This window comes from Xenopus tropicalis, chromosome 3, assembly GCF_000004195.4.
Source record: "Xenopus tropicalis strain Nigerian chromosome 3, UCB_Xtro_10.0, whole genome shotgun sequence".
Taxonomy (NCBI): domain Eukaryota; kingdom Metazoa; phylum Chordata; class Amphibia; order Anura; family Pipidae; genus Xenopus; species Xenopus tropicalis.
Window position 1 is genome coordinate 102,691,744 of NC_030679.2, and position 11,929 is coordinate 102,703,672.

At 38.9% G+C, this 11,929-nt stretch overlaps 1 protein-coding gene across 10 annotated transcripts in view; it reads right to left on the reverse strand.

The window, feature by feature from the left end:
• Positions 1-11,471, reverse strand: part of dmxl2 (Dmx-like 2) — a 74,019-nt gene extending 62,548 nt beyond the window's left edge. For 9 of the 10 annotated variants that reach the window (XM_031897649.1, XM_012958602.3, XM_012958601.3 and 6 more), the window contains exons 1-4: positions 11,226-11,471; positions 3,006-3,131; positions 1,514-1,588; positions 470-548 (exon numbers count right to left, since the gene is read on the reverse strand). In XM_031897649.1, coding sequence (XP_031753509.1) covers positions 470-548; positions 1,514-1,588; positions 3,006-3,131; positions 11,226-11,312 — 367 coding nt within the window. In that variant the 5' untranslated portion in view covers positions 11,313-11,471. 10 annotated transcript variants of the gene reach the window in all.
• Between the last annotated feature and the right edge of the window lie 458 nt (positions 11,472-11,929).

Sequence of the window (11,929 nt, forward strand, 5' to 3'; positions counted from 1 at the left end):
TCTGAATTGCCAGGCAGCTATAGCTGAAGTATGTTTTACAATAAAATGTCTGCACAACACTCACACACTAAAACTTAATAAGAACAGGTTTACCTTGCGGATCCCATGCTAAATTGTAAGTCACTGAACTCAGGAGACATAAAGGTAAGGGGAGCACTCACCAGGATAGCCAACCGCAAAAAAGCTTTTCCGTGCTGCCACGCTTGATGCCGCCCCCGATAGGGCCAAAAATTTCCAAAAAGATTTTGTGAAAAAGCGGAGCACAGGATAGCTAGTAAAATCAAACTTTTATTTCCATCATTTAAAATTAAATATAGACCAGAGCATATTCATCCCTTGGCTTAACGCGTTTCTTGCCCTTTAAAGTGCATTCAGATCTGAATTGCCAGGCAGCTATAGCTGAAGTATGTTTTACAATAAAATGTCTGCACAACACTCACACACTAAAACTGAATAACAACAGGTTTACCTTGCGGATCCCATGCTAAATTGTAAGTCACTGAACTCAGGAGAAACTGTCCAGTTCTGAGCCACTGTTTTTTCAGTTGCTGTAGGAAAAGTTGGTCAATAAGAATATTAAGTCAGTTCAGTACACAGTTTAATCTACATACTATACCCATCCAAGCTCTTGTGGGGGCTGCAGCTGTTGCGCAAGATAAGGACTGGGACGGCCATATTGACAATACAAAACACTGCACAATATACAGTGAAATATATGCTTAATAATATCAGTATGATATGAGAAAGTAACAAATATAAACTTTTTATCTCCACTGACTGTATGCCAACCCAGGAGACATCAAACATCCACCTTCCAAGAAATCTGACTGATTATACCAAAAATCAGCTGACTGACTGGTCAGATACTGGGTCACACAAATGTGTGTCACCAGTGTGTCCCAACCCCATTTCCAATAAAAATACCAATAAAAATTAAAAAATATAAAAGGAGGAGATGTGAAAATGTGAAAATTTACAAATCATTTAAACCCTATAATGCTTGCCAAAATCAATTTCACATTTTGATTCATTAGATTACAAGACACCCCAATTCATATTAAATGAGCTTGGTGTTTCTGGATCATGTTTATATATGGTTTCTTCTATGCAAATTTTACATTTGTGATGTAGCACAAATTTTACATTTGCAGCTACAAACTGTTCTCTGGAATACTTTTCCAAAGTATTCCAGTGGCTATCATGTGGTTGGTAGCCACATGAATAGCCACTCAGCTTCCGGTTCTCTGCAAGTAACTGATGACCAGGAGCATGTAAACTTTAAAGACAAAATTTACCTTCCTTCAATTGTGCATACGCCTGGTCAGTGATTGCTGCTAGAGAACAGAGAACCAGAGGTCAGGCAGCCAGTCATGAACACCTATTTTTATTGAGTTTTATTCTACTTTAGACCAGCTATTAATTTCCCATTTATTAAGGTCAGATATGAAGGTTTTTTCCTGAGCTGAGGTTAATATATCACATCAAGTATTATCATGAGAAAGTTAACACTTACACTATTTCGCTTGTGGGAGTTTATGTTTTCAAATGGTTCAAATATACATACAGTGTTGCCATAAGATGCAGCAATCTAAAGGAAAAGAAAATAGTTTCAGTAAAACAGTAAAAAGACAATTTATTGGAAATCATAAATAACTTTTTTTTGTTTTGTTTTGTTTTAATCTTTCCCTGTGTAATGGAAACTGAAATGAATGGGGGGGGGGGGGGGTAGAAAAATAGTCAACAAACCAGAGGCTTGAGGAACTGAACTTTCATCTAAAGCAGTGATTTTGTTTTTGTTTACAGTGAGGTTGTGGAATGCCTTGTCAGGTTATGTTGAGATGGCAGATTCTATTAATGCTGTTTGAGTGTTTAAATAATTTCTTGAACAAGCAAAATATCCAAGGCCATTGTGATATTAAGATCTATACTTAGGGGCACATTTACTAATCCACGAACGTCCGAAAAGCGTCCGAATGCGTTTTTTTCATAATGATCGGTACTTTGCGACTTTTTCGCGAATTGCTATAATGGCTATGAAAAAATCGCGACAATTCACGAAAGTTATAATGGCAATGAAAAAGTTGCGACAATTCTCCAAAGGCATAATGGCAATGAAAAAGTCGCGACAATTCACGAAATTTGTTATGGCTATGAAAAAGTCGCGACAATTCGCGCAAGTCGTACCCGTTACGAAAAAGTCGCGACAATTTACGGGAAAGTCGTAACGGCGACGAAAAAAACGCAAAAAATACGAAAAAGTCGCAAAATGTTCGTTTTCCAATCCGAATTTTTCTCATTCGGATTCGGATTCGTGGATTAGTAAATCAGCCCCTTAGTTTACTATTAATACAGGTATATATAATTTATATATGTTAGCATAAAGATAGGTCTGTATAAGTATGTGAATATACATGCACTGGGGTTTATTTGGAGGGGTTGAACTTGAAGGACTTTGGTCTTTTTTTCTGTAGAAGAGTTGAAAAACAGTGGGGGGGGGAAATCTTATTCTACAAATATAAAAAATCATGTTGAAAATAATTTATTTAGAAAGGCAACTCCCCCAATTCTAATTTTGTTACATGTATTGGCATATGTTTGAAAATTAAAGGTCCAACAAGAAAACTAAAAATAAACATTGTAATAGCTTTGAAATGCTAATAATTTATTTATAATGCTTGTTCGTGTTCTTAAGGACCAGAATCTCCTGCTCTAAAAGCAGATAACATGTTCCAAAGTAAACACATATCCAAACCCTCTTAATGTCAAGGCTAAACTTTAAATTACATATATATTAGTGAGTTAGGCCAACAAGGTTCAAATATTAGGAAAAACATCATGTAGCATTTTTAAACAGATACACAAAGGTATATACACAGAAAAAATGTATTTGTAAGCATGGTTCTTATGTGTCTTATATACGTTAAAAAATTATATTAACAATTTTCCTTTTGTAAATGCCTGATTGTTACAGGTAATGTATTGTGCATTATAATAGTTAACCTTACCCTGCCTTGCTGCTGGGAACACTCCACACAGCTAACTTGGATATTTCCATGTTTAGCACCAGGAATGATTTGTACACACTCAAAGTCATTTGCTAGTATGACAATGTCACACCCTGATCCATAGGCCTGAAATAAAACAAAACAACACCTTTAATACAATACCTTGGCTAATATTTTATTTGACATGTTTTATTTGACATTTTATTTACTAAAGGCAAGTAGAAACTAACAGAAAACGAAACACAAATGTAATAAATATGGCTTGTGCTGAACACAGTTTTTGCCTTACCATTTTAATAAAGAAAAACTATGGTTTTTGTTGACTATTAAGATTTTTATTACAGTATATTGCGTATAAGTAAATCTAGAGCAACTGGACTTTTTAAGTACTAATTGAAGACATATCACTACTTATCTGAGCAGCTTCTTCAGTTCAACTGACTAGTAGGGGAAAGTCCTTGCCATTTAAACTCTTCCACTAACCTAATCACAATGTAACTCTTCAGAGAGGCGACAGCTAAAACTCCAGAGGTTGTGAATGCTGTGATGTTACTGTGATAGGATTACCAAGGTGCCATGCAACTCATTGAGACAGGTGCAGGGTTGGACTGCACCTGCTGAGCGCTTTGGGGCCCCTTGGGGGAGCTATGGGGCCCATGTGGTTGCAGCCCTGGTGGGCCCTGCACCCCCCTGCACCCCCTAATTTGACCCTGGACAGGTGTTACTTGTGAAAGTTGCCTAAATGGATGCCTGACGTGTTCTGAAACCGCAGGGGTACAGATGTTAGAACAGCATACCGGTAGTATATAGCAGACTGGTGCTGTTGAAGGCCTAGCCTCTTTTTAGGGATGGTTTCTCCACCTTAACATGTGTTATTAACATTAAAAACTCTTTTACACCTCATTCAAACCAGCGGCCTTCTCTGTACAAAATGTGAACATTGCTATATTCAAAGGAGTGTCCCTTGTCACCTTGGTAATCCTATTACAGTAAGCTCACAGCAGTCACATTGCTGTGAGTTTCAGTTGTGACCTTTCTAAAGAGTAACAATGCACCACTGTGATTGGATTAGTAGTAGAGTTTATATGTTGAGGACTTCCCCAACCTGTCAGCTGAACTGAACAAGCTGCTTGGATGAGAACATCCCCTTCTATGCTTCTAAACTTCTATGCTGCATGTGAAACTTCCAGTGTTTATCTGCAGCCCAAATAACAACTGGACACAGTTTTGTAGTTGCCTATAGGAAAAAAAGTCAAACATGATAAAAGGGATAATGCTAATAACAAGTTATGTCAGACAATACATTTGTTCTGCCAAAAGTAAAATGTGAAGATAGATAATACCAATACTGTGTGGAACCAACTTGTGTTTGAAAGCAGTAACATGAATGGAATCCAAGTGCCACCAGGCACATGGAGCATAGTCAAGGTCTATAAAAATGCTCATGCTGCATTTTTGGGCCAAAATTTTGAGCGCATACATTTGAAGACACGGTTAATGTAGAATTGCAATTTTCACACTGGCAATGCTGTGTGTAACATAGCCCTTAAGGTACATTTTTTGCTAGAAATAACTGTTGCTAAAGTCAATCTCAAGAACAGCCACAGCCCTAATTTAAGTCAGCTATTTTGAGAAATGGCTTTAAACAGGGTAAAATTTAGATTAAACAACCATTATCTTTCTTATTCAGCTTTTCAAACAAGGCCCTAAAAAAAATAAAGCAATTGAATTAGTTGCACCAGTGTTATTTTTATGCATTTTGTTTTGATTTCTTCTTCATAAGAATATATGGAAATTATGCACATTTTATTTTCCATCTGCAAAATGTAAATCAAATAGCAGATTGCAAATTCATTTTCTAAGCTCTGGAAGATTTGTATTTCTGTTCTAGAATCCCTTTAGTCTCCCGTTAGAAACAACAGAGGATTTACTACCATATTCTCCAACTGATAAAAAAAGCAGAACCTATTTACTGACAAATACAAAGAATTAACTATAAAGTGAATTAGGTACAGAAAACAGCAAAACTAGACACTAGTGCACTGCACTGCAGAGCATCAAACAAGTGGCCTACCTTAAATTGTATTGGTATGGGATCAGTTATCCTGAAACCCATTACCCAGAAAGGTCAGAATTACAGGAGGGCCATCTCTCATAGACTTCATTTTAATCAAATAATTCACATTTATTAAAATGATTTCCTTTTTCTCTGTAATAATAATAAAAGTACCTTGTACTTGATCCTAACTAAGATATAATTCATTTGTACTGGAGACAAAACAATCCTATTGGGATTAATTTATATTTAAATGATTTTTAGTAGCCTTAAGGTATGGTTATCCAAATTACAGAATGACCCCTTCATTCAGTAAAGCCCGGTCCCGAACAATCTAGATAACAGGTCCCATAACTGTAATACTAATTCTTCATAAATACAGATGACATTGATATACACATTGTGTAAATGCACATGCCGGCAATTTCCATTAAAACGTTTCAAACACGAGTTCCCCCAATGTAAGATTTTAACTCTAAAACACTTGATAAAACATAAAACTTTTAAAATAATATTATCATGATCTTTATGATGTGCTTTTTAATACTATATAACACTGTGTTCTTAGAAAATAATTTATTCTTCAATTTAAAATCTTTATTTATAAACCAATTAATTTATTTTTTCAAGTTTTAAGAATTGTGCCTGAGTAGCTATTTGAGTTGATAATCCATGTTCCTGTGCTTGCAGAAACAGACAGTTGAGCATCATTCACGCCCTTAGTTATTCAACAGTTATTATGTCCCTGTCTTAAAGACAGAGCTTTTCCTCATATTTCTCCCACTGGGTGCTATTCTCCTATCAACCACTAGATGCATGGATGCATTTTTGGCACTCCAGATGATTTTTGGGATAATTTCAACCTGAATGATGCTGAAACCTACTCTAGTTTCAGATAAACTGCTTTTTAGAAGGGTAAGGGAGTGCTTGGGTGTCAGGGACCATTGTCTTTCAATGTATTGGAGGCTAAAGCTCACACTGCATCTCACTGTATTTAATGTATTGGGGGTTCTTTTGTACCACATTTTTCCACGATTACGAGATTAGTCACTTTTTAAATTCATCATATAGAATGATGCTAGCCTCATTTTAAATTTCAAAATTAAAAAAAAAATCACATTAGTCTTTTGAAAATGTGCAGATTCTTTTTAAGACCCACTAATAACTAAAAAAGAAATTGGTACCCATAAATTTCACTATGGTACCTTGGGGTAATAAAATCAATATCTGAATGCCCTGATTAAATATCAATCAGGAAGACAATTTAGCCCTTTCAACCAAGCCTACATGTTGCCAATTCAAGTAAGAGAGGCTAAGCAGGCAGACAATACCTGCCTATTTATGGGCACCTGTATGTAGCTATACCTAAAGTTCACCATACACAGATAGGCACTTACTATGCACTCAACCACTCCTGGCAGAGTGGGCAGCTTATTGGCTACTGTGTGGGGCCAAAATGACAGCTCCCTCAGCCAATACCTGGTTAGACTTGGACAGAAATAGATCTGACTGGCTTAAAAACCCCATCAGGTGAGTGCCACATAGGGCTATGGATGTGGACCTCCACAATGAGTCTGTACCAGCTGGATGGGGATATAAGGCAAAGACACTTGTTTAACAATATTGCCAATAAAGTATTCAAAGAGCCAGTGTGGAATCTGTTTGGCATATATACATTCTGTGGTGAAATTTTTGGAAAACAAACAACAAATAGCCAGTGGTCCCCAATCTGACGAGAAAATTACATCTGCCCGATCGAGATCTGGTCAATTTTAGGCCAGATATCGGTTAAATAAGCCCATCAGGGGTGTCCATACAGGTAAACTGTAGCAGGTAAGCTGCGAATGACACAAAATCACAAAATCTGCCTGTATATGGCCACCTTAATTCTCACATTTTACTTTCATGTTTCAATGGCAAAAGGGGTCCACAGACGACAACGTAGTCATGAATAAAGCTCTTCATAACAGCAAGTTGCTATTTCTAGCAACTTTCCAATGGGTCTTAATTATTTATTTATTTTATAGTTTTTGAATGATTTGTCTTCCTTTTCTAAATCAATTCATATTCCAATCTCTTATTCAAACTACTGCCTGCTTGATAAGGTAAACAAGATCCTAGCAACCTGATGGCTGCTGAAATTTTAAACTGCAGAGCTGCTAAACAAAAAGCTAAATACCTGAAAAACCACAAATAAAAATTGAAAATTAATGGCCAATTGTCTCAGAACATCATTGTCTACATCAGACCAGCCCCTTTTATTAAAGCGATAGCAAGGTCAGATTCTCAATGTCTCTACCAAAGAGTTATAAAAATATGCCAGTAGAGGTATTACTCTTGCCTGATAAACGGCTGAAAGAAAGCTCAATAAAGGGCTTCTGAACAGACCAAGTGATTATTTTGACCAGCAAAGGCAGCATGAGCCATTTGGAGTTTTAATGGATTTTATTTTTGGTTGTCCTATTTGGGACTGTGTGTAGTAATGCATTGTGTGTAGTTAGAGATTGAGAAGGGCAAGGTTTGTGTTTGATCTTGTTATCTTTTTTTTTTTTTTTTTTTTTATTACTTTATCATAAGCACCTGCTGTCTTTGCTAATAAAACACTTTGCTTCTAACAAATAGTCTGCATGTCTATTTCTGCTACCACCCTGTACATTATTTATTGGGTTGGCTTCTAAGAAAACATTTCTTAGATGAAATTAGTTGAATTTTCTAGTGAATAAGAAATAAGCAATGATAATTAAGGTTAAAGCGGGAAATATACTTATGCAGTTTGCATTAGACTTCAGATTAACCTAAATACAGAAAGCCATATGGTCAGGCAATTGACTGTTTTACAGGGAACCCATTTAATCACTTAGTCATACAGTGCGCTAGGTAAGAAAATACTAAAAATGCCTTAGAAATGACCATGTTGCAGGTCATTGTTTGACAAGAAGTCACAGGGGCTTAACCTGTGAGCTAAATCTGTGTAATTTAGGCATCAAAATAGAGTTCATGGAAATTATTTGGCAACTGCCCTTTAGATTTTTAGAAATACATATTTGCACTGATTTTTGATGGGAAGTCTAGCTTACAACCAAAGATTTTGAAAGAGCCCCACACAACACAGAAACCCTTAACATACCTATCACTGTAACCTGTTTCTTCAAATATGAGTAAAAGTATGAGTAAATATTCTTTTAATATGCTTTAATCCAGCTGCAAAACGGCTCTTCTCTTTTTGCATCATTTGAAACCCTGGCAGGGGATGAGGGACTAAAACATTAATGCTACAAATTGTAACAACTTTTTCACAGCTTACAGACAGTATACAGGGACTTCCCAGCCCACAATGCATTGCACTGCGATGTTTCATTTCTTATTGATATAACGTGTGCAGGGAATTTGGAGGAGGCAAACTGCAGACTACTGTTACATTGTTTTTTTTAATAAAGTGGATCTGTCACCCAGACATAAAATGCTGTATAATAAAAGTCCTTTTCAAATTAAACATGTAACCCAAAGTCATTTTTTTTATTAACACATCTATACCCATTATATAAGCATTTAAAGGTCCCAGCTGTCAATCATATATTGCCTGACCCGCCTCTTTGCCTTAGGCATAGGGGTGGGACAGACAGTTACTTTTACTTTCAATTCAGAACTTCTTAGATGTCACTGCACTCCTCACATTCCCCCTCCCTCTTTACCATCTAATTTTGTAACCAGTACATGGATATGGGTATCAGGTCCCCCCCATACTGGCACAGAAACAAGATTTTTGGCAGGATGCACAGCTTGCCTTAATAACAGTGTCCACAAAATGGAGCCTGTCTGTTTTCTGCAATGGTGAATTCCAGTGCTGAAGGAAATAAGTTTAAAAAAATGCATATAGTGTAATTGAAGTTTATTTTATTTGTCAAAAACAATAGAAAACAATTTGTAATTATTTCTTAGGGTGACAGGTCCCCTTTAAATCTCAAAGTGGTCAGCCAGATCAGCAGAACAGGAAACTAGACTTAGGTAACCGTTCCAACCCACGTTATTACATTAAAAATCATGAAAAGGCAAAGTTGCTTGAAATTATGTTTACTTTTTTTAACAGCTTAAAGTTGCGTTTGGATGGAGTTCCCCTCCTGAAGTGTAAACTTCTATTCCAAATCGGTCTTAGTAAACTTCTATATTAATAGATTATATTTTGTTTATTCTACCATGGTCAAATATTATCAAATGAAAATGTATCTGGTTTTACCCAGCAATAACTTCCAAACAAGCCACTTGTAAAATTAATTGTTTACCATGAATATTACTAAAAGGCGACATATAATGTTTTTGCCACTGCATTGTACAAGCACTAACATAAAAAGGAAGGCTCCTAGAAGAGATACCTTTTGCATGGCTTGACTAAAAAGTTTCCCAAAAACCTTGCCAGCACCAGCCAACCATTCCACTTCCTCTTAGCTGCTTTCAGAAGAGCTGGCAGTACTCGCCAAACTGCGCTGTCGGATGCCAGCCTATCTTTATCTGGTAGTTGGACACATAGCAGCTAGACTGCCCTGACATGGAACTGCATTTTATCTGTCTGCGGGTAAAGGCAGAGCAGTGACTGAAACTCTTGTGTTATACCACGTTTCTAAAACAGACATGGAGCAGTGAGTTTATATGTGAGCTTCAGTAAAAGTCCTACACGAAGGCAGGCACCATATATTTTTTTATCAATGAACAACATCATAGGGGTTTTTGCATACTACACATTGCATTCTTAATCAAAATATAGTTGGGCATGTTAGGAAAATCTAGTTGGTAAAGGGACTAATTACTGCACTGATGGGGTCCCCTCCTGATGGGCCTACCTAGAGACTACACATGCATAACCCATCAAGCATTCCAATCCAACTCAAAGAAAAGTCGTATTGTATTTCTTGCCAGCTTCATGAACTTTTTAAGCAACTGCACAAAATAAAATGCAGATGCAGTTTATTTGTTTTGTACATGTATGGTGGAATGCCAATCAATATCCATATACTATGGATAGGTCATTTCAGTGATCAGGCAGGGTAAAAAATTATCTGCCAAAGCAACATGTCAGCAGATCAATTCCGGTTTGCCCAAATGACCAAAACAATAGAAAGGCAGGTATATTATATATATATTTATATATATTATATACACTGATGTTATGGATGGACAAACATTTACACAGCACCTGTGCTTTCAGTTCCTCATTACTAAGAATACTCCAGGTAGGAAAGACTGAAATCCACACAGCCGATGATAAATCAGCACATAATTTACTAAAAGAAAATCCCTTTGCTTTCTTGCAAGCTAGTGTCGGATGTCAGTTGTGGGGAAACCTGATCTTGTGCAATACCCCAGTGACATAGACATAAACAAACGGTAGCAGCACGGCCAGAGCTCTGATCCTCTCTACCTGATGCACAATGCCTTTGCAGATATTATCACGCCAAACACCCATCCCCCCTTTCCAACCATCCTGTATCCATGACTGAGCACATCCTAAACCCTTTCAGTGCTGCATCAGGCCTACCAATAGATTACCTATAAGGATCCCCTTGGGCACTCACACTGAAAGGCCATGGGGTAAAGGAATAATGCTTCTCTCTCAGTAGATGCAGATGTGACAGCTGTGAGTGCTCTTTCAGACACTTGTCAAACTGCTGTCAGAATGAAGCTGCTGGACTACAAACCCCAGGACCCCCACAACAGTGTGCAAAGTGTCCAATTAATAGACAGTCTGCAGCCAGCTGACAATGGTGCACAGATGCTGCAGAAAAAGCCTAAACACACACTGACATTCATATATATGTGCAACACAAGTGTCCCTGCAGCCCAGCTCCGACCTCCAGCATTTCCCCTCCAGTTCTGACAGCAGTGGCCCAAGGAGGGTTTCCCAAGTGGATGAAACCAGGCACTGCACTAACCTACCATTAACAAGCAGACGGCGCTGCAAAGAATTGTCCCAGTTCCTACACTCAATAGGCCAGTTAGATTCTTTCAGGGAAGGACGAGATGAGTGTGAATGTAGGATTACGCGCAAGCTGAGGAATTCTGGGCGTTGCAGCCCAGCAAGAGCTGCAGGGTACATATTGCATTTCACTATATAGAGATAAAGTAGAATGATGCTTTGAATGGCTCTGGGGATGCCCATGTATTTGACTTACCGTGAATGGAATGTCATTAACGCTGCCCACCGAGTAGCAGTTGTCCCCCGGGTTCACCGCCCCGGTCAGCACCTGGTGTAAATGCATGGTCCGTCCGTGGGGGGATCCCTTAGCTACGCGCTCTGGCTCCTGCTTCCTGCTCTCCCTCCATGAAACGCAGTGCGGCGGGGCCTCTCCTCTAGGTAGCAGCTACGGCTAGTTCCTATCCTCCTTAAGGACCGTCATTACATCACAGTCACATGACCCTACCATGTGACCGCCCAGTGGAGGATTAGCTCTCTTGTTAAGCGGTATATTTAACTACGGGAAATGCGGTGACGGATGTTTGGTGCTGCTGTGGGACATTACGGGCTGCAAAGCTCGGGGGGTGGCGTGATGCCCTGTGCCCCTGGATACTGGGTGCTGGGGTGGGTGGTGTGATGCCCTGTGCCCCTGGGTGCTGGGGTGGGTGGCGTGATGCCCTGTGCCCCTGGATACTGGGTGCTGGGGTGGGTGGTGTGATGCCCTGTGCCCCTGGATACTGGGTGCTGGGGTGGGTGGTGTGATGCCCTGTGCCCCTGGGTGCTGAGGTGGGTGGTGTGATGCCCTGTGCCCCTGGGTGCTGAGGTGGGTGGTGTGATGCCCTGTGCCCCTGGGTGCTGGGGTGGGTGGTGTGATGCCCTGTGCCCCTGGGTGCTGAGGTGGGTGGTGTGATGCCCTGTGCC